Raw genomic sequence first — 24,237 nt, 5'->3', positions numbered from 1 at the left:
TGAGTAACGTAGTATCGACAAACCACTTCTGTATCATCTGCCTAGAAAACATGTGAACAGGTCCCTATCATCACTTAAGAGGATGAAGGTATCTTGTACATAATGTCACTAGGGGTCGACTCCGACCCGACGGTACAAACAAAATTAGTATCACGTGTTGGTTATTCTGAGGTTATTAGTGATTTTATTCTGTCAGTATATGTGAATGTCACAAGATTATTTATTCTTTGGATCATGAACATTGTCCTGTATGCCTTCTTGACTAGTTAACAGCTAACTGTAATCAATTTTGGTACGCCCGTAATAAAAAAATATAAAATGCGCCTTTTAATTTCGCTATGTGTGTCTGTCATTATGCACGTAACAACTCACTTATTTTCATTAAATTTGATGTTAAGAAGTTTTGCTGATATTTGTTGATATTTTCAATTTTAGCTAAAGTCGGACAACAAAAATAGACACATGATACACTTTGTACGAAGACACATACGGTTCTACGCGCATCTCGAGTATAACTTGCAAAATATTTATCGGGGTGGAAAATGTTTTAGATAAAAGAAATTGTAGAGGAAAATGAAACAAACGTTTTACGTCCAATATATTATTTTAGCAAGTCATTCGGTTTTTCGGGACAATTGAAAAAAGAGGATTTTAATGCTGTGTTCTCATAACTCGAAGACCGTTGGACTGATTTTTATTACATTTTTTGACGTAAATACGTCTATACGGAAGGGTCATTCGGCAAAACAGCGTTAGGAAAATGTGTAAGATCCATATCAACAATGTGTAAATATGGACCGACAATGGTCAGCTTTTGTATGAAATCCTGCGTGCATAACAATGTTTTACTCCGTTACCTTAGAAACTAATTGTTATGTCATCTGTTTATTCGGCATTGTTGTGTTTCATTACTGCCGTCAACAATCCGCTTTCGTTATTGTGGAAAGAGCCGAGCTGTGAATCGCTTGTAGAAGAAGTGCGTCGTAGATAATTTTGTGCTGGTAAAAACGTTTTAGAATATCACAGGTACTTATCTTATATAAGAATTATTAAGAAATCTGTGATACTGCCCTCCACTCTCTCCATTTTAGTTTTGATCGAATTGGTCATTGCGGGTGGACATCGTGGTCGCTTACAATTGAACAAAGTTTGAGGTAAGGGATTCCTATTCATTGTTATTGTTCATCACGTTAAGCGTTAAGCGCCCGCCTCTCGAAAACCGTAAGAGATAGATCCAGACATATTGCGTACAAAATACGTATTACCTCTTGAGCTTTCCATATCTGTTTTTAGATTTTATATACCGCAAATGGTTTAGGTTCTACAAACATTTATTTTTACAAATAAAGGCGCATCGCACTTCACGCTACTGTTGCATTTGTGTGTTGCGTCATACTATGTAGAGATAACAAGATGGATGACATTGTAGCTAAAAGAGTCCGATGATGATAATAGTTTAAATACAAGGACGTATTTACGTCAGATTCTCCGGAACCGTGGTTCCACTGTCATGTTTTCTACAACCTTATTCTTTCGCCAGTTAAACGCTATTTATAGGGCAGTAGGGCGGTGTCCGAATTTGTGACTTGTGTTGGACAAGGCCGTGGTCTAGGCAACACGGAGTTTTCCTCCGGGGGCTTCCCCGGTTTCTCCGTGGCATCCCAACAATTACTCCATTCACACACAGAAGAAGGCAATGGCAAACCACTTCTGGATCATCTGTCAAGAACGTATATGAACAGGTCCCAGTCCGAGAAAAGGATGGAAGGATCCTGTTCATATGGACCTGTCGTCAGACATAACACTAAATAAAATAAATAAATAAATTATTCAGAAATAACCACGGTGGTCTAGCGGTTAGAACGCTGGCCTTGTAATCCTGGGGTCTCGGGTTCGATTCCCGGCGGTGCCCGAATTTATAACTTGTGTTGGGCAAGGCCGTGGTCTAGGCAACACGGAGTTTTCCTCCGGGGGCTTCCCCGGTTTCTCCGTGGCATCCCAACAATTACTCAATTCACACACAGAAGAAGGCAATGGCAAACCACTTCTGGATCATCTGCCAAGAACGTATATGAACAGGTCCCAGTCCGAGAAAAGGATGGAAGGATCCTGTTCATATGGACCTGTCGTCAGACAGAACACTAAATAATAATAATGAAAAGTTAGGATTCCGGAATTTAAAATATAAAAACAGCAACAGAGTGAAAGCGCCAAAATTATTACACTAAACGTAAACTTTCTGACCTATTAGTGCAAGTATATTATATATGTCTATCTAATAAATTAAAAATATACATAGAAGGACGTAGCCCACTTAAATACATGACAAGTTTAGCATCGATCAATAGTCGAAGAGATTGCTGCGTATGGGAATATCGTGTAGATAGGATGGATGAAGACAGATGGCCCAAGATAGTGTGAAATCATAAACCTAAAGGGAAATATTAAGAGGGGGTGTAAAAAGGCATTAGAAAGTGAATAATTGTTAATATGAATAAAAATAGAAGGATTAGTAATAGAATTTATACAATTATGTTTCTTTTATACATTATTATTTTCTAACAGGTCATGAGTTATTTACTTTGCTTTGGATTTTGAATAACATATTTACTGTCATGCGCCTAGGAAATAACATCGTTCCTAACTATGCTGTGAAAACTATAGTTAGAAAATGGGTAATGTCGGTTACTACTTAAGGATTAATGTCTCTCTTTCTTGTTTCAAGACTACAGCGCACTTTGGTTTCGTGGTAACGTTCTGTAGATCTTGCTTGCTTTCAGGAGGTACTAGATTCCAATCTCGGCTCGTTACCGGGTTTCGTGTTTTCTCTTAGTCTGTACAGGCAAATATCATGATAGCGCCTTCAAGCAGGCAACGACAGCTTCATTCCAGATCTAACCAACTTGATAAAATTCCCGTCTCATCCGACTCTACCTCTGTATTTGAAACAACGCAGTGAAAAACCGTAAAATCTGTCCTTTCTTCAAAGAGATGCCCGTCTGTGTAGGTCCCAACATAGAATATACTGAGTATAAGCAACGTTCTTTTAGGATTTTAGGTTTTCACGGCGGTGAGTTTGAAGATAGTTGTCTTCTGGGTTGTTGCGCCGTGTAGTCTGGTAGAATTTTACCGACGTTTCAGAGGTCCTTGATGCCTCCATCATCATCAGGATCGCCTGATGATGGAGGCAGCTGATTAAACGGCGCAACAACCCAGAATACAATCATCTCCAACGTTCTTTGAATCAGTTCTGATTGTCGCTGATAGATGCCTCTACCGATTTAGCTATACTACCAACATACGTAAAATCATGTGATCGTGGCAACGGAATAAGGAATGTTGGGAACAAATAAATTTCCGAAGGTTGAGTTTAGAATGGAAGTGTTTCCGGAAATTTGCTAATCAATAGTAGTGACAGGTAAAGTAACTAAATTTAGTAGCCCCACTTGGCCGACAAACACAAACATATATATACTTGTTTTCTATTTTCTGTTGCGAATCTAATGTGGCAGTGTTTGATTCATAACTTTTGAAAGTCATTATGTGTCATCGGAGGTAGCCCACTTATATTCAGTTATTTTATTGCAGCATAAAGAACTGTCACAAGTAAGTCAATTTAAACCAAATGTTTCGAGCAAACAATACACATAGTTCTTGGAAGAATACCGCATGTGTCCATATTACATACGTTTATATAGATGAATAATCGAAACCATATTTCAGGATAATGTAGCCTACTTATATGTACTTGTTGTATGCAGTATTCACAAAGTTGTTGATTTTTTTGACTTATTTTGTACCAGGCATAAAATCTAACTGCAAAGGATAATAGCAGATAATGGAGGGGAATTACAGTTTTTCATCATACCATAATGGTGGACCAGGAAGGGAAAAGGATTTCCAGAAACTTGCACAAACAATTGGAACCAGTATTCAGAAGATATCACAAAATGGTAAGTCACTTATAAGTAGCATATTTGTATACTCTGTAAGTTTTAATACTACTATAAGAGCTGCATAAAATAGTTGAAAAATAATAGTTCACAAGATCTACAGATAACACAAATGTCATGGATTCAGGCTATTGAATATCTTTTGAGGTTATTGGTGTTGCATTATGCAGTGTCCATTTGTGCATTATGTTAATTGTTTCTGCAGGTTTGTTTTTATGTGTGTTCACTTTGTCATGATGTCATATGACCAAAATGGTCCAGATTGTTTCTGCAGTTAAAGTATAAAGTCTTTGGCATAGAACTTTAATTTTTTCACTGAAAATACTGGTGTATAATTAAGTAAAACAATTCTAAATAAAAGCCTCAAATCTACATTCATGTTCTAGATCAGCCATCCAGTATGTTAACTTTAAACAGCTGTAAAAGTGACTAACAGTACCAGTATGGTAAGGTGCCCCTCAGTTTCTTAAATATGCCATTGGATCAACACAAAAACAGTACAAACATTTCAATTTATATACCAAGTATGGAACTGAAGATGTCTTTCTAAATATGCATTCCTCCATCTACTGACAATATTTCTGAATGGCTTTATTATTTGTGAAATTAATTTTTTATCGTAAGACTTGAGGTTCTCACAGCGGTGAATATGAAGATTTCTGTCTTCTGGGTTATTGCGCTGTGTAGTCTGGTCGATGTTAACCAACGTTTCAGAGGTCATACTGCCTCCGTCATCAGGGCGATGAATATGCCAATAGGGTGTGAGGAGTTGGATTTTATAGGCAGGGACGTGAAAGGTGTAGCCTGCCCCGAGCCAATGGGAGCAGGTATGGGAGTGGACCAATGGTAGCACGTGGGCGAGGGTGGGAGAGGGAGAGAAAGTAGAGAGAGAAAGGTGAGTGTAGTTGTATGGATAAAGGCCCTGAAAGGGGCCGAGTTACTGGTCTGGTTGGTTCTGGCGGTGCACTCTTGCTCGTTCTCGGAGTCCTCGGAGTGTGTGGATCAGAGGCTTCCAGGACCGGCTCAGGTGAAGTCCATCTTCCCTGTTAAAGTTATCAGGATGAAGTTCGATCTCGATGGCTTCCCTGATTAACCGGTCCATGTAGCCGGTTTTTGAGGAGAGGATAGAAGTGTCCTCTAGCTGTATCTTGTGCTCCAAGTTGAAGCGGTGTTCAGCAACCGCAGATTTCTCGGGCTGCCCGAGTCGGATGTGGCGTTCGTGCTCCTTGATCCTGGCACGAGCACGAACGCCACATCCGACTCGGGCAGCCCGAGAAATCTGCGGTTGCTGAACACCGCTTCAACTTGGAGCACAAGATACAGCTAGAGGACACTTCTATCCTCTCCTCAAAAACCGGCTACATGGACCGGTTAATCAGGGAAGCCATCGAGATCGAACTTCATCCTGATAACTTTAACAGGGAAGATGGACTTCACCTGAGCCGGTCCTGGAAGCCTCTGATCCACACACTCCGAGGACTCCGAGAACGAGCAAGAGTGCACCGCCAGAACCAACCAGACCAGTAACTCGGCCCCTTTCAGGGCCTTTATCCATACAACTACACTCACCTTTCTCTCTCTACTTTCTCTCCCTCTCCCACCCTCGCCCACGTGCTACCATTGGTCCACTCCCATACCTGCTCCCATTGGCTCGGGGCAGGCTACACCTTTCACGTCCCTGCCTATAAAATCCAACTCCTCACACCCTATTGGCATATTCATCGCCCTGATGACGGAGGCAGTATGACCTCTGAAACGTTGGTTAACATCGACCAGACTACACAGCGCAATAACCCAGAAGACAGAAATCTTTAATTTTTTATCACTAATTTCATGTGGCAAATGTTTCTAGGAAGATATAAATTTCTGATTGTTAAAATAATTCTGTTAGTTAGGAATTGTATTGTGTATTTGTTATATTTAAATATTGTAAAACATTTTTCAGTATCTTCAATGCAGAAAATGGTTAATCAGCTGGGTACTCCACAGGACTCACAAGAGCTTCGAAATCAATTGTAAGTTATAACCTGGTTGGTGTAATCTTACCAGCAACTAGAGGAAAGTCTCATTTATGTTTAGAGAGTAAGAAGTATATATTTATTTGGCAGTGTGGCTGTAGTATCCTGACAGTGAAATGCAGTTAATCTTCTTCTTCCTTTCCAGTATAGGCCTTATGGCATGTTCTGGACATTACATAACAGAATCCTTCCATCTTTTGAGAGGTCAGCCCAAGTAATAAAATAATGAATATCCCAGTGTAACCCATTCAAACCTGTTAGAATCTGTCCAAAGAAAAGATTATAGATTATTAGCTGAATGGCACAAAACCATTTCATGAATAAATCTTGCTCTGCATAATTTTAACTAGTAAGGAAAAATATGCATAGCATATCAGTTCTGGCCCATTCACCATAATTTGTTTTCTGTGAATGGTGCTAGTGACATCAGAAATATCCAGTTGGCTGGGGATTTCTCAAATAACTGTGGTAACTCGGGTGTCCTGGTGATTCCTCATCTAGTCACTTCTGCATGTGTAAACACACAGATCTTCAAGTAAAGTACTTGTTATTGTCTGATTTTAGTCAGAACTGGAATGTATCATCAGCTTAAACTCCAAGATATCAAATTTCATACAAGAGGCAAAGAGCATTTTTGCAGCTTTTGGTTTGAATGCAGCTAGAAAATGATATGTTTACATTTGCATAAAGAATATTGGTGTAGTTGTACAAAGTGATACATTTTCTTCTGTGTGTGATGGGTAGATCTATTTGTAACTTATAATTTTTTTAGGTGAACCCTTTTGTATTATGTGAAATTTATATAATAGTATGAATTGTACTTTATAATATGTATTGTACAGTTTGTCCACAAAGTCCCTTCAGGGTTTTGAAAAATTGTGGCGCGCAAACAAATTGAGCTAGCCACATGCGGTTTGCGGCAGATTGCAGTGAAATTCTGGAAGATGGTGCTCCACCTCATTGGGGTCTGCAGGTACGCGCGTACCTAGACAGGACATTTCCAGGAAGATGGGTCAGCAGAGACGGTCTAATGCCTTGGCCTCCACGTTCACCAGACAACATCACTGGATTTTTTCCTGTGGGGTTATGTCAAGAGCAGTGTGTTCCGAACACCAGTTAATGGACTTGATGACCGAAGACCCGTATCAGGAATGCGATCTCGGCTATTCCAGCGGACATGCTCCACAGAACATGGCAAGAGCTCGAATATCGTCTGGACGTTCTCCGTGCTACCAAGGGAGCCCACATCGAGGTCTACTGACGTCAGTAAAAATCTTCCAGAGTTTCACTGTAATCTGCAGCAAACCGCATGTGGCTAGCTCAATTTGATAGCGCGCCACAATTTTTCAAAACCCTGAAGAGACTTTGTGGACAAACTGTATTATTATTATGACTTTTTCCACATCCTATTGTCAGCTGACTGTCTTATGGATCCGTGGAATGTAATAAAATATGTATGTATTTGCAGGCACCAGATCCAGCACTATACTCAGCAGCTGGCTAAGGATACAAGTGCTAATCTTAAGGAACTGACAGGCCTTCCTCTCCCATCCTATGCTTCAGAACAGGTAAGTGGGCAACAATTACATGTGATGTGGAAGTACTTTAATTTAAAATTAATGTAACTAGGATTTGAGGTTTTCATGGCAGTGAGTCCAAAGATGGCTATCTTCTGAGTTGTAACATCATATAGTCTGATAGAAGTTTTCCAGCATTTCAGATGATTGTCCTGATGATGGAGGCAGCAAGGACCTCTGAAATGTTGGTAAACTTCTACTAGACTACACAGCACTACAATCCAGAATACAGCCATGTACTTTGAATTTGTTATTTATGGGTCACTTAATGTACTGTAGGTAAGGGAATTTAACCAGAGGTCTTACTATGCCCAGTACTTGTATTTTGCCTGTTATCAGAAAGCCTTCAGATCTCTGTGTCGTTTTTATGTTTTAATTGTCTGTTATCTTATTATTTGAATTTGACATTCTTTCTTCCCAAGTACCCATGCCCCACATCCTAATTATGAAATTTCTGATAAGAAAACATATTCTGATGCGGTGATCAGTTGCAAGTTAGATTTGCTTACAATTTTAAGAATTACCAGGTATAAATGAACATTTTCAAGAGTGTTGGCGATTTCTTGTAATATATTCGTTTCAGTGATACTTTTCAGACTGGATACCTCGGTGTATAACCGCTCCATCTGCTTGGAGAAAAGTTCTGATGTACACTGGCAACTAGCCATAAACAAAACTTTAATATATTTTATTGTAAATTATCAGAAACTTAAGTTACTCTACCATTAATATGCTACATCATAGAGTCATTGCTACAGTCATTTGTGTCAAGTCCATCTTGAACTGAAGAGAAGTCATTAAATAATAATTATGAGGTTTGTGGTGATTAAGTCATAAACAGTGACATTACTTTCATTAATTAATGTGGATAACTCCGATAAATATTTAATTTTGACAGAAGAGGAGCTTTGGTATTGTGGCTATTTACCTTATTCATTTTACTTTGAAACCTTTGCATAAATCATTACAATATTTATTTTTTATGTTGTTTGAATATTTGTAAATTATGAATAGAAATACTGACTATTTTCACATAAGTACAGCTCACATACACAGACATCCAGTCATACAGGGCCCCAGAAATGCTACTATAGAGTGTACAACAGGTGAAAATCTTTACCTGTAATATTTCTTCATTACAGCCTGATTTTCCATCCCAAAGGACTGATGAATAGACCATAATGTCTGCATTGGTTTGCTACTTATTTCATATGTTTCACCCATCATTATAACTACTTCTGGCTCTTTATAAAGTTTGTGAGAAATATGTTGTTACTAAAAAAAATTAGCAAGTTTAACCTGAAAGTAATGTAAATTGCTTTCAGTATGATTTGGAGAACAGAAATGGAAAATTTGGCTTTATACAAGTGAAAGCCCATAGGACATAGAGTTTTTCCTAATGTCAGATTGACCACCCAAGGAATACATGCTTAGTTTCTTTAGTCATTTTGATTGATTCTTAGGTTGTATGTTGCTTGTGATTGCATAGGTTGCACAGTGTTCATTGGTAATATGATTGGGTAATGAATTTGAAATGATATGGAAGGAAACAACTGTATCTTATTTAGAGGTACTAGTGCAATATTTGCCTGAAGGAACTGAGTGAAATTACAGAAAACATTGTCTCTTTTACAAACCTGTAGGCAAATATTCAAACTTGAAACCTCCTAAATATGGAGCAGGTGTACGAGTCCCTCATCCATGATGTTCTGTCTGTCATTTTGACTTTGCAACATTGCATACTTTTTCTGCCCACTGTTGCAGAACAGAACTCAAGTTCCCTCGTTCAGTCAATAAATTTTGATGTGATCCTTTTGTGAACTTTATTATTATTGTCATACATTTAAGAATAATTTTTTTTACTATGTTTACTATGCTTTGGTATGAATATAAAACCTGGTCACTCACATTAAGGGAAGAATATAGATTGAGGATATACACAAAATATCATCCTCAGATTTTCCACTTTAATAAATTCCATTTACATTTGTTCAGGTGCATGAACCACTTCTGAAGAAAAGGGATTCTGAAGATGATGTAAGTCCTGAAGTTTACATGTAAAATGTTAAATTGTTCTGTCAGTGATTTGTTTTTTAGAGGGCTTTGGGAAATGTGTTTTTGTCATTTTGTAATGAGCCCTTAAATTACAATAATTTTATTTATGTGACAACTGTACATCATATATTAAATTATATTGAAAGTCCCCTTTGATATTTTAGTTTTATACAGTAGTGAATCTTCTTGAGATTCATATTTTGTGTGGCATAATTCATTTATAGAATATGAATCATTCTTTTAGATAATTGATAAGTTTGGTTACAGCTTCAGGTAAAGTAGGGGTTGTGTGGACCAAGTCAAAATTGGCCAACAATTTTTCATGTAGACTGACAAAACCAAATTTGATCAAAGTATAATATTTTTTTAAAAATCTGGGCCCGATATGATTAGCAATATGCATTGTATGTATAAACAAATTAGGTCAAAGCAAATTCGAAGTACTTAACAACATGTACATAAATATATAATTACTTTACATACATGAATGTTTTACTAAAAGATGTGGGGCTCAAGGCTTAAATTCATATTTTATATCAATGTTTTCATCTACTTATGAACCTTCTTTAATTGGAGTGGTTGAAGATAATATAACTGCAGATCTTATCTGACAGCATAATTCAGTTCATTGTCAAATCTTAACAACACTTTCAGTTGCAAGTTATAGCTAAGTTAAAGGTCTAGTTCATTGTTAACATTTACTTATTCTGCTGTGGTTCATCCAGAACTAAGAATAGATTTATCTTATGAACTTTTGCTTTACATACATACATCTTTATTACATTCCATGGATCCATGTTAGTCAGATGACAGTAGGATGTAGAATAAGTCATAATAATACAATACATGTTATACAAATACAAGTCATACTATTATATAAATGTCACAAAATACAAACAAAGGGTTCACATAAATTAGAGATAAGTTACAAATAAATCCACCCATTATCTACAATAGATAAATTACGACTTACTTGTAAACATTAGAAATTCATCGACAGAGTAAAAGGAGTGTGTAATTAAGTATCTGTTTAATGCTAGTTTAAATTGTGCCTTTCTATTTACAAGACTTGTGAGGTTTGATGGTAGACTGTTGAAAATTTTGATCCCTGCATAATGTGCACTCTTCTGAAAACATGAAAGGTTGGCAATTGGTGTCATGACCTGAAGTCAAGTGTTTTGTTTCTGTTCCCCACACTGAGCTGAAGGTAGTTACATTTCTTTTACAGGCATAATTTACTCATGTGGATGAAAGTTTTAAATTGTACAACAACAATAATTCAATTGAATTCAGTTATTCATTTTAACATACTGATTCAATGGCTGCAGGAGTCAGTTACAGAGTCAGCACAAGAAGATAAATCATCAGTAAACAGTAAAACTACTGAAAACAAAACAAAACTAAATACATGTAATCAATCTAAACACTTTCTTATATCAAGAAAGTGTCCTGAAAAGAGACATCGTTTTTACCAGAAATGTGCATTCACTTTCTGTCATAAGAAATCCTGTATTGTCATTGTCAGCTGAAGTTTCCACCAAGGTGGGTCATTGTATGACAAAGCCTTTTCCATTCTTTTGTTGAAGTTGCTCCTCCTTTTTCAGGAGGTGTATTAACCCTTTAAACCCAGTGGTTTCTATATGTCCTACCTTGAACATTCAGTAACACTTCATTTTGTATTTATTTTGTATGATTCTCAGTATGAACTGGGGATTATTTCCTTAAACAGCATTAACCAGTTGATCTTCTTTATGGTGAAGAGGTGTGTTTTCTTTAAAGTATGAACAGAATTCATAAATATTATTTTGATGAGCTCTGTATTCAAAGGGTTATTGCATTTGCTAGCTCAAGAGATAAAACATAAATGTGAACTCTTAGGTTGTGGTCAGAATTGACAGGGTGCATTACTTAATGAGGGCATTGACACTGAGTTAACTGATCACCACATTTGTAGAAGTTTTATTTATTCACAAAATAGTACTTATTCTTTAGACTTTAAAATATGCTCGACATTGAAATGACTGTTTCTCAATGTGGTGTTCTACTTATCTAAATAATCTGCATCTCCCAATTCATAATTAATGATTATTGTAAATTTTACCAAGGCATATATATATGTTTATGAACTCCCACTGTCCAGACAGAATGATTGGTCTTTCCTAAAGGTCAACACAGGAGTGCCTGTTGTGTCCAACATTCTAATAAAGTAAGTTCAGACTTTCCACTTCAGCCCTACTGACCTCTGAAAAGGCTCAAGCAAGACTTAAATTCTGAGAAAAAGGAACTTGTGTATTCTTGGGAGTGTTAGTCCCTGACAATTTTGGCTTTTCTCACACCTGGGAGTCTAGTATGAAAGAATTTTTGTTGGATCTGTATCAAGGATGGCCCCATGACAGGCTTTTGTGAGCTTGGTGTAAGGTTTAAAAGTTAGAAATGAATTTGTGTTTCTGAATGCATATTCAGGAAAATACATGCAGACTGTCAACAGATTTGGGGATAGGAAGTAAGATTCTTAGACAGTGCCTCCAGAATGTCATTGTTCTGGCCTGGTTCAAATTCCCATCAGTATAATTAATATACATGTGATCTGTTGCACTGTCTTACTATAAGAATTCCTCTTGTAGCTTTCCCTATTTTCTGTTATCTTTTGTAACCTCTCACCCACTCTCCCCATTGGTCTTTTTGTTCAACATCTTCATTTATGAAACTGTCAAAGGAATCTTAACCATGTCTGCACCAATGTATCCTTAATTTCACAGAAATTTCCTGCAGTGTTTCTGTCTAATGTCCTGTTTTAAGATGTTATCCTTTCTTATTAGCTTCCAAATAATAAGTAGAAATTTCCTATACATTAGTAGTTGATGTTCAAATGTTAACATTGAACTGTAACTTTGCGGGAAGTATTTAAAGAATGCAGTGAGTTTTTTTAATATGTATTGCTGCACTGATCTCCACTTGTGTTTACTGAAAAAGTTGGTGCAATGGGAACACTTATGTTCAGGAGGTAGCTAATTCAAATCTTGGCCAAGCTACCGGGTATCCTGGATGAGGGTTTTCATCAGTTTTCCCAGGCTAATGACATTATAGTATATTCATATAGGCTATAATAACCTTCCAAATCCTTAGTTATTAAGAAAAAGAAAGAAAATTTACTGCTTTAAAAATGATAGAATAGATGTCTGTTTGGTTTTCTTCTTTTCTTATGATAAGTTATAGTATGGCTCTAGAACTGTATCAGTTCCTCTCTTAATGGTTGAGCCGCTTCCAGTTGCTACAGAAGATCTCACATCCCTTATTAATAAGAGCAATAGCCTTGGGAGTAGGACCAATCAGACTTAACCTTTCGACGTCCTATTCTCTAGACACCAGTGCATATTTGTGAGCTCTTAGTCCATGGTTAATGTAATTTGCTTTATCTTGTCTCATTTTATATTCTGTTTTTTGTTTAATTATTTAAATTTTAGGCCATAATTTGTCATTTAGTATTATAGTGTTATCACAATGTTGGGACCATCTGTGTCTAGGAAGTCGGGCAGAGTCATGACTCATCACCCCCTCCAGTCGTGATCTATGAGAGGCCCAAAAGTGAAGCGGGCATAAATTGAAGCGGCTACCTGTATTTAGTTCAAGAAATACTGTTAAATAAACCTAAGACTTGATCACCCATTCAGTTTTCATTACAGATACTAATAATCATTTCTGTTCCTGTACAGAGACAATGGAAGATGCAGAAGGACCGATTGGCTGATGAGTTTACTACAGCCCTCAACATGTTCCAGGCAACTCAGAGAAGAGCAGCTCAGAAAGAGAAGGAACAGATTCAAAGAGTAAGGGCAAACTCTGGCCTAGGAGATCCATTTGGAGGTATGTTTATAGCCAAACTGCAAGTCACAGTCTTGCTTAGTTTTAGAATTTGTATGGGTGCAAAACATGGTCTCTTACTCTGAAGGAGGAGCATAGATTGCAAGTGTTTGAGAATAGGGTGTTAAGGAGGATATTTGGGCCTAGGAGAGAATGGAGAAAACTGCATAATGCTGAGCTTAAAAATTTGCACTCCTCTTCTAGCTTTGCAAGGGTCATTAAGTCGAGAAGAATGAGATGGGCGGGTCATGTGGCGTGCATGGAGGGGGCAAGATGTGTTCACTGAGTATTGATCAGGAAGCCTGAGGGGAAGAGACTGCTGGGGAGACCTAGACGTAGATGGGAGGATAATCTTAGGCAGTATCTGTCAGAGATAGGAGTTGAAGGAGACTGGATTTTGTTGGCCCAGGACAGGGTCCGGTGGAGGGCTTTGGTTAATTCGGTAATGAACCTTCGGGTTCCATAAGCCATCTAATTAGTTAGTTAGATTTAGAATGCATGTATCTTTCTAGCTGGTCTCTGTATCAACTGAGCTATCTCAACTGGTGTAACTATGAGTAAAGGTGGAACAGTTCCTGTTAGCCTCACAGGAAAGGTAGAAACATATGAAGGAAAGTAGATATCATAACTTTTTTCCAGAACATCTTGGTTTTTATAGTACTGCAAAAACCCAACTTGGTGCTGGTGACTTGCCCATATTAAACTTGACCTTGAAAGGATAATCCAAAGTTGGTGTATGTATTCTGACAGGCAGCAGGTACAGTGAACAGTTGATTGAGCTTCAAGACAACGGTAGGCAGCAGGATGTACAGGTGATGGACGAGATGAATCTTCAGTTGTTAGAAGAACAAGAGCAAGCTATTCGGCAATTGGAGGTATGAATAACCACCTCACTGTTGTGGTTAAAAATATTGTGAACAAAAGTATCCCCATGCACAAATATCACAGTAATTATGTTACAACAAAACATAACACAGTAACATATTTTGGCATGGTTTTGTTCTTTGAACAGCATGATTATAAAAAAATTTATCTGAGTCACAATTTTATTTTGTTAAATATTTGATGTATCAATGTTTTGTAAAGTTGTGAATATTAATGGGATATGATGTATGTTTTATATAACATTTTTATCCTGTCAGCTGTTTGTTAATGAAGTTTTATGTGAGCTTAGTATAAAGTAAGGGTTATATTGGACCAGTATAAATTATATTTGTCTTTCTGCAAATGCTCATAATGTAATCCTTACCAAATTTCCTCCAAAGTCTTTGCATTCTTTTGAATTAAAACTTCAACCAGTAATCACAGTTCCACAATTACATGTTCAGTTTGTGTGATTTGATCGAAACATAAAATAGTGTGGACATTATTTATTAGAAGATAACAGTATAACTCATTGCTGTATTTCTGAACTCTGTGCATTTTCTAGTATTTGTCAAAGAGCACATTGCTTCAAAAACTGGATGTGTTTCCATCCTCGGGTGAAAATGTGTGGAGTACTTCAGTCATATGTGTCACCTAAAGGATGGGTGCTTGTATACTTGGCCCATATCATTTGTATAGATCAGTTCTAAATGGTTCTGATTTGACATATCAGTATTTCTGGATTTCTGGTTGAAACCTGGTTTTCACCTGAGGACAGAAAGAGACCCATTTTCCAAAATGTTGGTTCCTTTTAAAAATATCAAACAATTTAACAAAGTCTAGAAATACAGCAATATTAATTGCAATATTGTCAGAACCCAATAGAACTGAACTTAATTGAAACACTTTGTTCATACATATGTGAATTATGCCTTTTCCTCAAAGAAAGAGGCCCCATTTGACAACCGTACACAGACATTATAATATGTTTCATACTATAAAGTTGTATTGGGCTTTCTTAGAATTCCTAGGCCCAATCAGCTGTTCTGCAGCACCAACTTTATCTAATGTGCTCAGTGTGAAGTGATAACACTGGTAGGGCACATAAAAAGAAATGCAATTTTTTTATTTCAGAGTGACATCAGTGATGTGAACCAGATTTTCAAAGAACTTGGTGCCATGGTTCATGAGCAGGGTGAAGTAATTGACAGTATTGAAGCAAGTGTAGAGAAGACGGAAGTGTTTGTTGGTGAAGGAGCAAGCCAACTTCGACAAGCCAGTAATTATCAGGTAACTACAATTTATCTTGTATGTAGACTGTTTCATATCTTTATGCTATAGCATATTTTATTGCTTAATTTATGCTGCCACATAATTCATGTACCAAAATTTTTTATTGTGAATCTAAGAAAAATGAAAATCTTCATGTATATCCTGTTTTGGGATAAAGACAGATGGCAAGAATTTCCAAATGTTCACAATACAACACACACCAACAGTGTCATTGGCAATGGCATCAACACTGGCATTGGACAGCCATGAAAGCCTGAAGTAATGTGTGTAATCCTTGTGTATTTGATGCATTTCATTCTTATGTGTGAAAGATAACATTATCAAAACTTTTTTTTTTTGTCGCCAAAGTCTGAAATGGATAGCAGCACATACAAAATCTGAAGTAATTGAGGAATATGTACTTTCTGTCACTGCTACACTTCACATGATGGGTGGTATGATATTGCAGTCAGGCATATGCAAGATGTGTGGTGCTGTGCTGTACTAAAATAAATTGATCAGAGTGACATGAGGATTGAAGGAATATGTTAAGAGCTTAAATATAAAAATGTTACCCTTATTTGTGGAGAAATCCTGTTTGTTCCTGTACAGTTTTTCAAAGATGATTTTCAGGTTTACATACAGACCATATAGACTGAAACTGGAGCTGTTAATATTGGACATGCTCTATGGCCGTAAGATCTATAATCACCTTTGTCATCATTATATGATGGCCTAGAGTTAAACACGAACTGCAGGGGTTGGTGTGTAGTTTCCAAAATCCAGGCAGGAATCTGTAGAATCTATAGACTCAGTTGTAATGAGCAGCGGAAGCCCAGATATGTCTTGAAACATGACAAGGAACCCATCTTATAGATGGGGATTGATAAAGTGATACCAAAGTGTGTAGTTAAAACATTCACAGTTAGATATTCTGATACAAGTGACTGGGAAATTGGTTTCAGCCATGGATAGAAATGGAAAACTAGTCTGGTATATATATGTTCCAAGACAAATGAAGACACTGGTGCATTGGTATATGAGAGTGATACAAGGAAAAGGTTTAGCTACAGCTGTGGTTAATAAACTATTATATTCCATGCAGAAGTGTATACCATTGAACCATGTGCAATCAAGAATATTGATGGAGGCTTTAAAAAAATAGGACAGTCACTTGACAAATACCAGATTAACTCCAAGTTTAAGTATAGTATTATGCATACAGCATTTAATTTTTGTAAACATATTAGAACAGTCAACAGTCATATCTTTCTTTCCTGCCTTTAATCCTTGTACATTCAGCTTTATACCTAAACAGCTTACCCACTCAGGTTGAGTTGCTGCAGCATATAAAAAAAACGTCAGTGTGGCTTATTATCTTATGTTCACATTATAAGTATCTGTGTCACTTAAAACTGTAACAACTCTAGATGCTAATCAAAAATTTTTTTTGGGGGGGGGGGGGGGAATTAGTGCTTCTCTGGAAAAATCTGTACTAGTAGTTAATAATGTAGGCAGATGATGCACTGATATACAAAGTTTTGTTGCAATCACAACCTAAAGTGGAAGGGTTGGACACTCCTCTCATGAAGTCCGCCAGCCAGCTCATAACGTATAACTTTGCTTAATGGCTATTCTGTTTAGAAAACTTACTGTGTATGCCACAGGAGAGATGTTTGAACTTTTTGTACCCAAACAGAGATCTGTATTGTGACCATTAAATTTATAAGATGTATAGCAGCAACTACGTTTGGTCCTAGAGTAGTGATTTTGTAAGTTTATACTTTTAAAATGAATATGTATTTTCTTCAATTTCTTTTTGTATATTTTTAGTTCATTTCTTTCCTGCCAACTTTTATTTTGTTTGCAGACCAAACTTCGGAAGAAGAAGTGTATCCTAGCAATTTGTCTCACTGTCCTTTTGGCTGTGATTATTGGTATAATTATTTGGCAGGTCTCAGATTGAATACATGTAAGTAGCTGTTTTTGTTTCACATTGTTGATTGCTGTTGCACTTCCAATTAATCTAAAGTTCTGGTTTGCTACTTATCTCAGTTCCTTTTATTATAAGTTAATTTTAATTTATCACTAGCATTATCATTATATTTATTTGTTATGCAATAATAAAATTTTATTACCATCACATGAGTTAAGCACCTGAAGGAATACATCTATCAGGACCATATCCACAAGTGTTTTTGAAAGTAAATTTTAATTTGTTCATATGATGGGTATAATATACTTTGATTGATATACTTCCCATTTTATCTGTTTCCTTGCTTCATCCTCTCCAAATACCACAAAAGATAACATTTACAAGGTTGCATACTTCAATATACGAGGTGCGATCGGAAAGTTTCAAGACTGCGCCTATAAAAACCTGTACACTTATCTCAGGTATTAAATTCATCCATCACCCTCGAAGTAGTTCCCCTGGGAGTGAACACAACAATCCCAGCGCTGCTGCCAAGCCTGGAAGCATCCCTGGAAATCTTTCTTTGTCAGCCTGTCAAGCACCATCTGCGATTCTGCCTGAATCTCTTCTATCATCTCAAATCTCCTCCCCTTTAGCTGAATTTTCATCTTTGGGAAGAGGAAGAAGTCACATGGAGCAAAGGAGGGTGCGGGATGACGGCCATGGTGTTTGAGGCCAAAAACTGCCGAACTTTGAGGGCGGTGTGCACTGGCGCGTTGTCATGATGCAGCAGCCAGTTGTGGTTGCACCACTTTGCCGGCCGCTTCCGTCTCACATCTTCACGCAACAATGTCGCACAAGTCGTTGATGGACGCCATTCCGAAATCGCAGGAGGGTTGGTGTAATGCACTACCAAAATGCCCGTAACTAAGAAACAAATGCTAATTCGATGATGCCGGCTGGCACACTGATTCACTATGAATGTAGGCCGCACCCCCTAGCGGCAGAAGCTCGTACTACATCCGGTTCGCCCTCTGTTGACACAGTCTTGAAACTTTCCGATCGCACCTCGTACAGTGCATTTACTGATAAAGTTGAACACAGTTGTCACTTCCTGGCCTGACAGGTACTGCAATGATCTAGTGAAGTTGATGTCATTCTTATGAAGTAATAATTGACTTGTAGAGCCTGGTGGTGAGTCATGTATTTCCAGCTGGGAGTTGGGAAGTGACACTTGTGCCAACTTTGTCATTGAATGCACTGTGTATCTCTACTTAAAATTTCAAGGCCCTTCATTAACTTTTTGCTCTGTGATAATCATTACATTGATATGAACATTTTCTTTTATGGTTTTGTGTGTTGAGGCCACTGTTGCAAATAAAATTGTTTCATCCTCACAAAAAAGTAAGCTTGGTCACTGGTTGCATGCTGTCATATGCTTGTGACTTAATGGTGTTTGTGAAATAAACATTTTGTACACCAAGGGGAAATTTTGTGTAGAAGGTTAGATTGAACTTTTATCACTCCTATTTCAGAAATTTGACATGTTGTTATTTGTATTTGTGTTAAGAAAACAAAATTGTGTAAATTGTAGATTTATTAATTGCAGTTGGGCTTGACTGTAATTTTTCCCTCCATCGGCATGATGTTCATATCAAGTTTCTTGAAGGTCTAGATTTAGTTATGATATATCAGGAGTAGATCAACACACTTGGCCATGATGATACCAAAAGCCATTCCTTATTATGCAAGCATAGTGGGCATATACTGTATTATGGAACAAATGTCAGTGGTTGGTTGGGTAAGTGTTTGGCCGTTTGTTTTATTTCTGGGGACAGACATTTATGACAACACTGGTAATTTTTTTTAAAATTAAGCAGTCGATTTACATTGCAGAAATTAACTGGTACAATAAAATAATAATATCACTGAGCAAAGGAAAAGCATATGGATTACATTCATGTGCATATCTGCTAATGAAGGAATGTTTTGTCTCCAAACAGAAGAAGAAATGGATAAATATTTTTTTAGAACCCGTATGAAATTTTAACTGTATCTGAATGAAGAAGTATTTTTACGTCAAGATGGCTAACCTTTTAATACGAAAAAATGTCTATATGGCAATTTAGTTGTTAATTGTTTGTTTTGTATAGTGGTACATTAAACAAGGGTTATTATAATGCCCTAATTTTAATCGATGACACATGAGCCATTTTACAGGAAAACTTGAGATACATATCCAACAATAAGCTAAACCTATTCACATATACAGTAAGCTGCCTACATTTCACTCAGTGTTCATTTTTGGTAATTGGAAATGTGATGTCTTGATAGTAATCTAATAACATCTTGTTTCTTACCTAGATTGGTCATCGCAAAAGGAAGGCCCTTATGCTAGGAATTGTCAGTGTAATATGTGGAGCTGTCTTACTCATCATATGGATCAAGATACAAACCATATAAAACAGTCGCTAGTCACTTGTGAGTAAATGCAGCCAACATATATTCAGCTTCTGATGAAGACCGCTGGTTGTGTGTTGTGCAGGTGTGCAAGTACTGTGTAAACTGACACAAATGTACTTTCTAAATGTATCACAACCTTATATAACATTTATTTTGAAGGACCTATATGATTATCTTCTTGCTTGTATATAGTCACTTGCATATATGGTAGACACTTGAGAATATATATTCTGCCCCCCCCCCCCCCCCCCCCCCATATTTAGTACATTGTTTTGTGTTTGTACATTCACATGTAACATTCCATTCACTATTTCTGGTAATTTTCATAAATGATAATACCTTTCTGCTGTTTTAGATAGTCACTTTTATTAATAATGCACAAAGAAATATACATAAGAAACTTTTGTTATTCACTTAAAATGTGCTCTCGCATTGGTTATTAATAATGTTTTCATTTAAGTTGTTGAAAAGTGAAAATCATGCTGTTCAAAGACTGATGTGTGTGGTGATTCAATATTTTCATGTTTAAAGGTGTAATTAATTTATAATTCTGTGGCAGGAGAAGAATCGGAGTTGTTTTCAGTTTGTTCTTAATCCCAAATAAGGACTTTTCATTCAAATCCTGCATGCAGTATGGGCATTGATATTTATGTTGGAATTGGTCTTCTGTGTTTTAATGCCATGTGGTCTTGTAGGTAGATGTCAACATTTTGGAGCAACATTGGCATCTAACTACAAGGCCACACTGTGTTACAATGCAGACTCAATATTGACATCTTCACCACCATGAGAATCTCAGATCTCACATTATTTCTCATTGATGTTAATGATGATGATGATGACGACAATGATGGTCTTGATGATAATGTTATAGGGCAGTAAAGGAGAACACCATCTTTTGTGTATGCCATTCCCATCTCTTCAGAAAGAACCTTCCAGTTGCATCTCGCTACTTCTTTCCGTTGTGCTAAAACATGAGTGCGGTTACATATGTGGTGTACCTTCCAACTGCTGGCACAAAGTCACCCACCTTTTTTATATGGATGACTTATGGCTTTATGCCACCAGTGACAATGACCTTCAAAGTGCACTAAACACTGTGCAAGTATACAGTCAGGATATTGGCATGGAATTTTATTGGACAAATGTGCAGTTCTGCATTTGAAAAGGGGGAGAAATTGGGATTTTGGCGAAGACATGCAACCTGTGGATGGAAGCATCATACATCATCTTGATGCCGCAGAGTCCTATACATGGCTTGGTGTGAGTGAGAGTCATGGCCAGCATGTGTCCAAAGTAAAAGAGGCTCTCTGCAGCAAGTATAGACACACCCTACAGCAGATTTGGAGTTTCGAGCTGTCTGGCAGGAACAAAGTCATTGCTACCAACATGCTTGCTGTTCCGATCCTACTCTATACTTTTAGAGCAATAAAGTGGACAGGTAATGAGATGAAAAATCTGGACAGGGCCACCAGAAAAATGGTGACCATGCACCAAAGTCTTCATCCTAAATCCTCCATCAGACGCATATACTTCCCACATCATCTTGCAGGTAAAGGTCTCTGGGTCTGGAAAATCTTCACAATAAGATAGTGCTGGGTACAGCTCATTCCATCATAAATAGCTCTGATCCCCTCTTGACATTCGTATGCTCACATTAGTCTGTGGGTGTAGGGGCATTTATATTTCAGGCAGCAAAGAGAGCAGCAAATGACCTTGGACTTGGCTTCGAAATCAATTCAGTTAGACAGCCCCTCTTGATGCTGACGTCAGATCAATTCAAGGGCACTGTTAAGAAGGCTGAGCAAACTTTGTTGCTCAAACAACATGCAGATAAACCCTTGCATGGGACCTTATTTGAGAACATAAAAAAATGGGTTTGTCGAAAGACCCGACGTTTGCCTTTCTACGGTCGGCTGGATTGAAGTCTGAAATCGAGGGTTTCATTTTAGCATGCCAAGATGGTGTTGTAAACACACTTGTGTACTGCGAAATGGTGATGGGTGTGGGGGTAGCAGATACTGTCTGCAGGGCATGCTGAATGTAACCTGAGATGCTGATGCATCTTCTGTCAGTTTGCAAACATTGTGCCAGCTGCACCTACATTTGTCAGCATAACGCTGCTTTACGTGTACCTTGTTACCACCTGAGGCACTTTTACAGCATTAATAAGACCCCCTTTTTTCCATACTCCCCTGGGGACATTGAGTCCATTGCTGAGAACAATAAATGTAAAATTTATTGGAACTATTTGTTCCACACTACCAGACAGTTAACAGCTACCAAGCCTGATATCATTCTCATCTATGTCTCTGAACACACTGTACATCACTGAGTTTTTGGCCCCTGCAGAAATAAATATAGCTGTGAAGGAGACTGAAAAATAGACCAAGTATCAAGACCTTGTGTTTGAGCTAAGACAGCTGTATCCTGGTTTTACTGTCAGATTAGTAGTCCTTATAATAGGAGTTCTTGGAGGAGTCAAGCCGTCACTTGTGCTTAACATTAAGCTTATTCTGGCATGCCAGCATAACGCTGAAGCATTACTCAGCAGCATGCAAAAGGCTGTGCTTCTCGGGTTGCTCCAACTACTGCGTGTGCACAATCCCAACTCACTGTAGCCACCCATCTCTTGGTTCGAGCCGTGGCTACAGTTTCACCTGGTCTGCAAGCAGTCGAGTTAATGCGGCCAAAAGGCCAAAGTTTTTGGCTGTTTGTGGACCAACTAAACAATTGATTCACAATAATAATAAAATAAACGCTTTATAATAGGTGTGGAAAATGCAAGTGGATCATATCATTGTTTGCTATCTAATTTCTTAAAAGAAAAGTTTTGTCGCTTGATGTTCTGCATAAGACTAATGAGACAGCATTACAGAAGAGCTGTATTTTATATAAACTTTCTTATTTGATTTTAAAAGCATGTACAGAAGGTTAAAAGAGGAAGAACAATAGAGAATCATCTGTCCATTTAATGTTAATGTAAATGTTAAAAGTATTTATAATTTTCTACCATTGTTGGCTGTAGGGGTAAATGAAGACCAAAGACTTCGCTTGCGTGATAATAAAATAATGTTACTTATTTGAATTTCCAATCATCTTTAAAATGGATTGTACAGAATTATATAAACAAAGTTAACATGATTTGTTTCTATTATATAAGGCATTAATAAAGAGGTTCTGTAAGACAAGTGTTTGTAACAGAGTGGCACATTGCACCCAAAAATTTTGTTGAAAGCATGGAAATCTGACTTCAGTTTTATCTATGTTGTCTTGACTAACTGCATTTTTAGTCACTTCTCTTGAACTTGTTTCAGTTCAATACCCGTTTTTCTGTTATCTTCTTTTCTTTTCTATTATACATTGAACCAAGATTTATGCATTTTGTACCACAGCATACATTTTCAACTCTAGTTTCACATATGTGCCCTGACAAGTGTATGGCTGAAGAAAATTCTGTTTGATTTTGAAGGGAGCACATTTGGCTACCATAATCTGTGTTCAGCATGTGCATAAAAGAAAGCTCTGCACCTGAAAAGGGTATATTCATATCATGGAGTTCAAACAAATAATGTGACAGAATACATTATTTAGACTTTCATGTCAACTTCCAGTGAAAGTAAATGACAAAACAAAATACTGACTTTCTGACAAAAATTGTATTATTTCATAACTGCTGTCATGGTATCTTCAGATAAACCACAGAGAAAATAAAACACCCTCTGCCATTAGAATGGAACTCAAAGGTTCAACATGCTAATAAGAGAGGCCACCATTGAACATAATCCTAAGCTAGTTCTGTCTCCCATACTACCTTAAATTATATCACATTGCTTCCTTCCATTATATTTCCAGTTCATATTCGTTAATCATCTTACCATTCAAGTTCATATAGTCTGAACTGACAGCATCTGTAAATAAACTACAAATAATATCTGTTGGAGCTATATACCATAATAAGCTCCTTGACTTCAGTATACTACTAGGTGACCTATATAACCCAAAGGTTCCTAATTGTACAGTACTCAAAACTGAAAGTGCCCATAAAACAGTAACACAGAAGATGAGCAGAGGTTTTTGCCACATCTGGAGCCAAGTGTGGCTGCACCATGTGCGAAAATCAGTTTCTTACCTGTCAGTGTCTTGGTTCTGATTAATAACCAACCACAGGCATTCCTCATACTGGACAACCATTTTAGTTCAAAATTGTTGTCCCAGTAAATGATGAATTAACATAACTTACAATTTAATATACAGAA

At 37.3% G+C, this 24,237-nt stretch overlaps 1 protein-coding gene across 7 annotated transcripts; it reads left to right on the top strand.

Moving 5' to 3' along the window:
• The first annotated feature begins 912 nt into the window (after positions 1-912).
• Positions 913-23,169, top strand: Syx7 (syntaxin 7). Of its 7 annotated transcripts, XM_022076423.2 has the most exons (10): positions 3,267-3,418; positions 3,804-3,953; positions 5,899-5,968; positions 7,440-7,539; positions 9,544-9,585; positions 13,317-13,467; positions 14,215-14,339; positions 15,463-15,618; positions 17,471-17,572; positions 19,880-23,169. In XM_022076423.2, exons 2-9 carry the CDS (start codon positions 3,839-3,841, stop codon positions 17,564-17,566), a joined length of 855 nt encoding a protein of 284 aa, XP_021932115.1. In that variant the 5' UTR covers positions 3,267-3,418; positions 3,804-3,838; the 3' UTR covers positions 17,567-17,572; positions 19,880-23,169. The 7 variants fall into 7 exon arrangements, with proteins under 7 accessions (XP_021932114.1, XP_087202754.1, XP_021932112.1 ...); XM_022076422.2 differs by lacking the exons at positions 3,267-3,418; positions 17,471-17,572 and adding an exon at positions 913-1,026; XM_087346628.1 differs by lacking the exons at positions 3,267-3,418; positions 17,471-17,572 and adding an exon at positions 1,050-1,154.
• The last annotated feature ends 1,068 nt before the right edge of the window (positions 23,170-24,237 follow it).

This window comes from Zootermopsis nevadensis, unplaced genomic scaffold (assembly GCF_977971745.1).
Source record: "Zootermopsis nevadensis isolate Lab colony 2312 unplaced genomic scaffold, Znev_1.0 Znev_ptg000010l, whole genome shotgun sequence".
In the NCBI taxonomy this organism is placed as follows: Eukaryota; Metazoa; Arthropoda; class Insecta; order Blattodea; family Termopsidae; genus Zootermopsis; species Zootermopsis nevadensis.
This window is presented reverse-complemented; position numbering and strand designations above follow the sequence as displayed.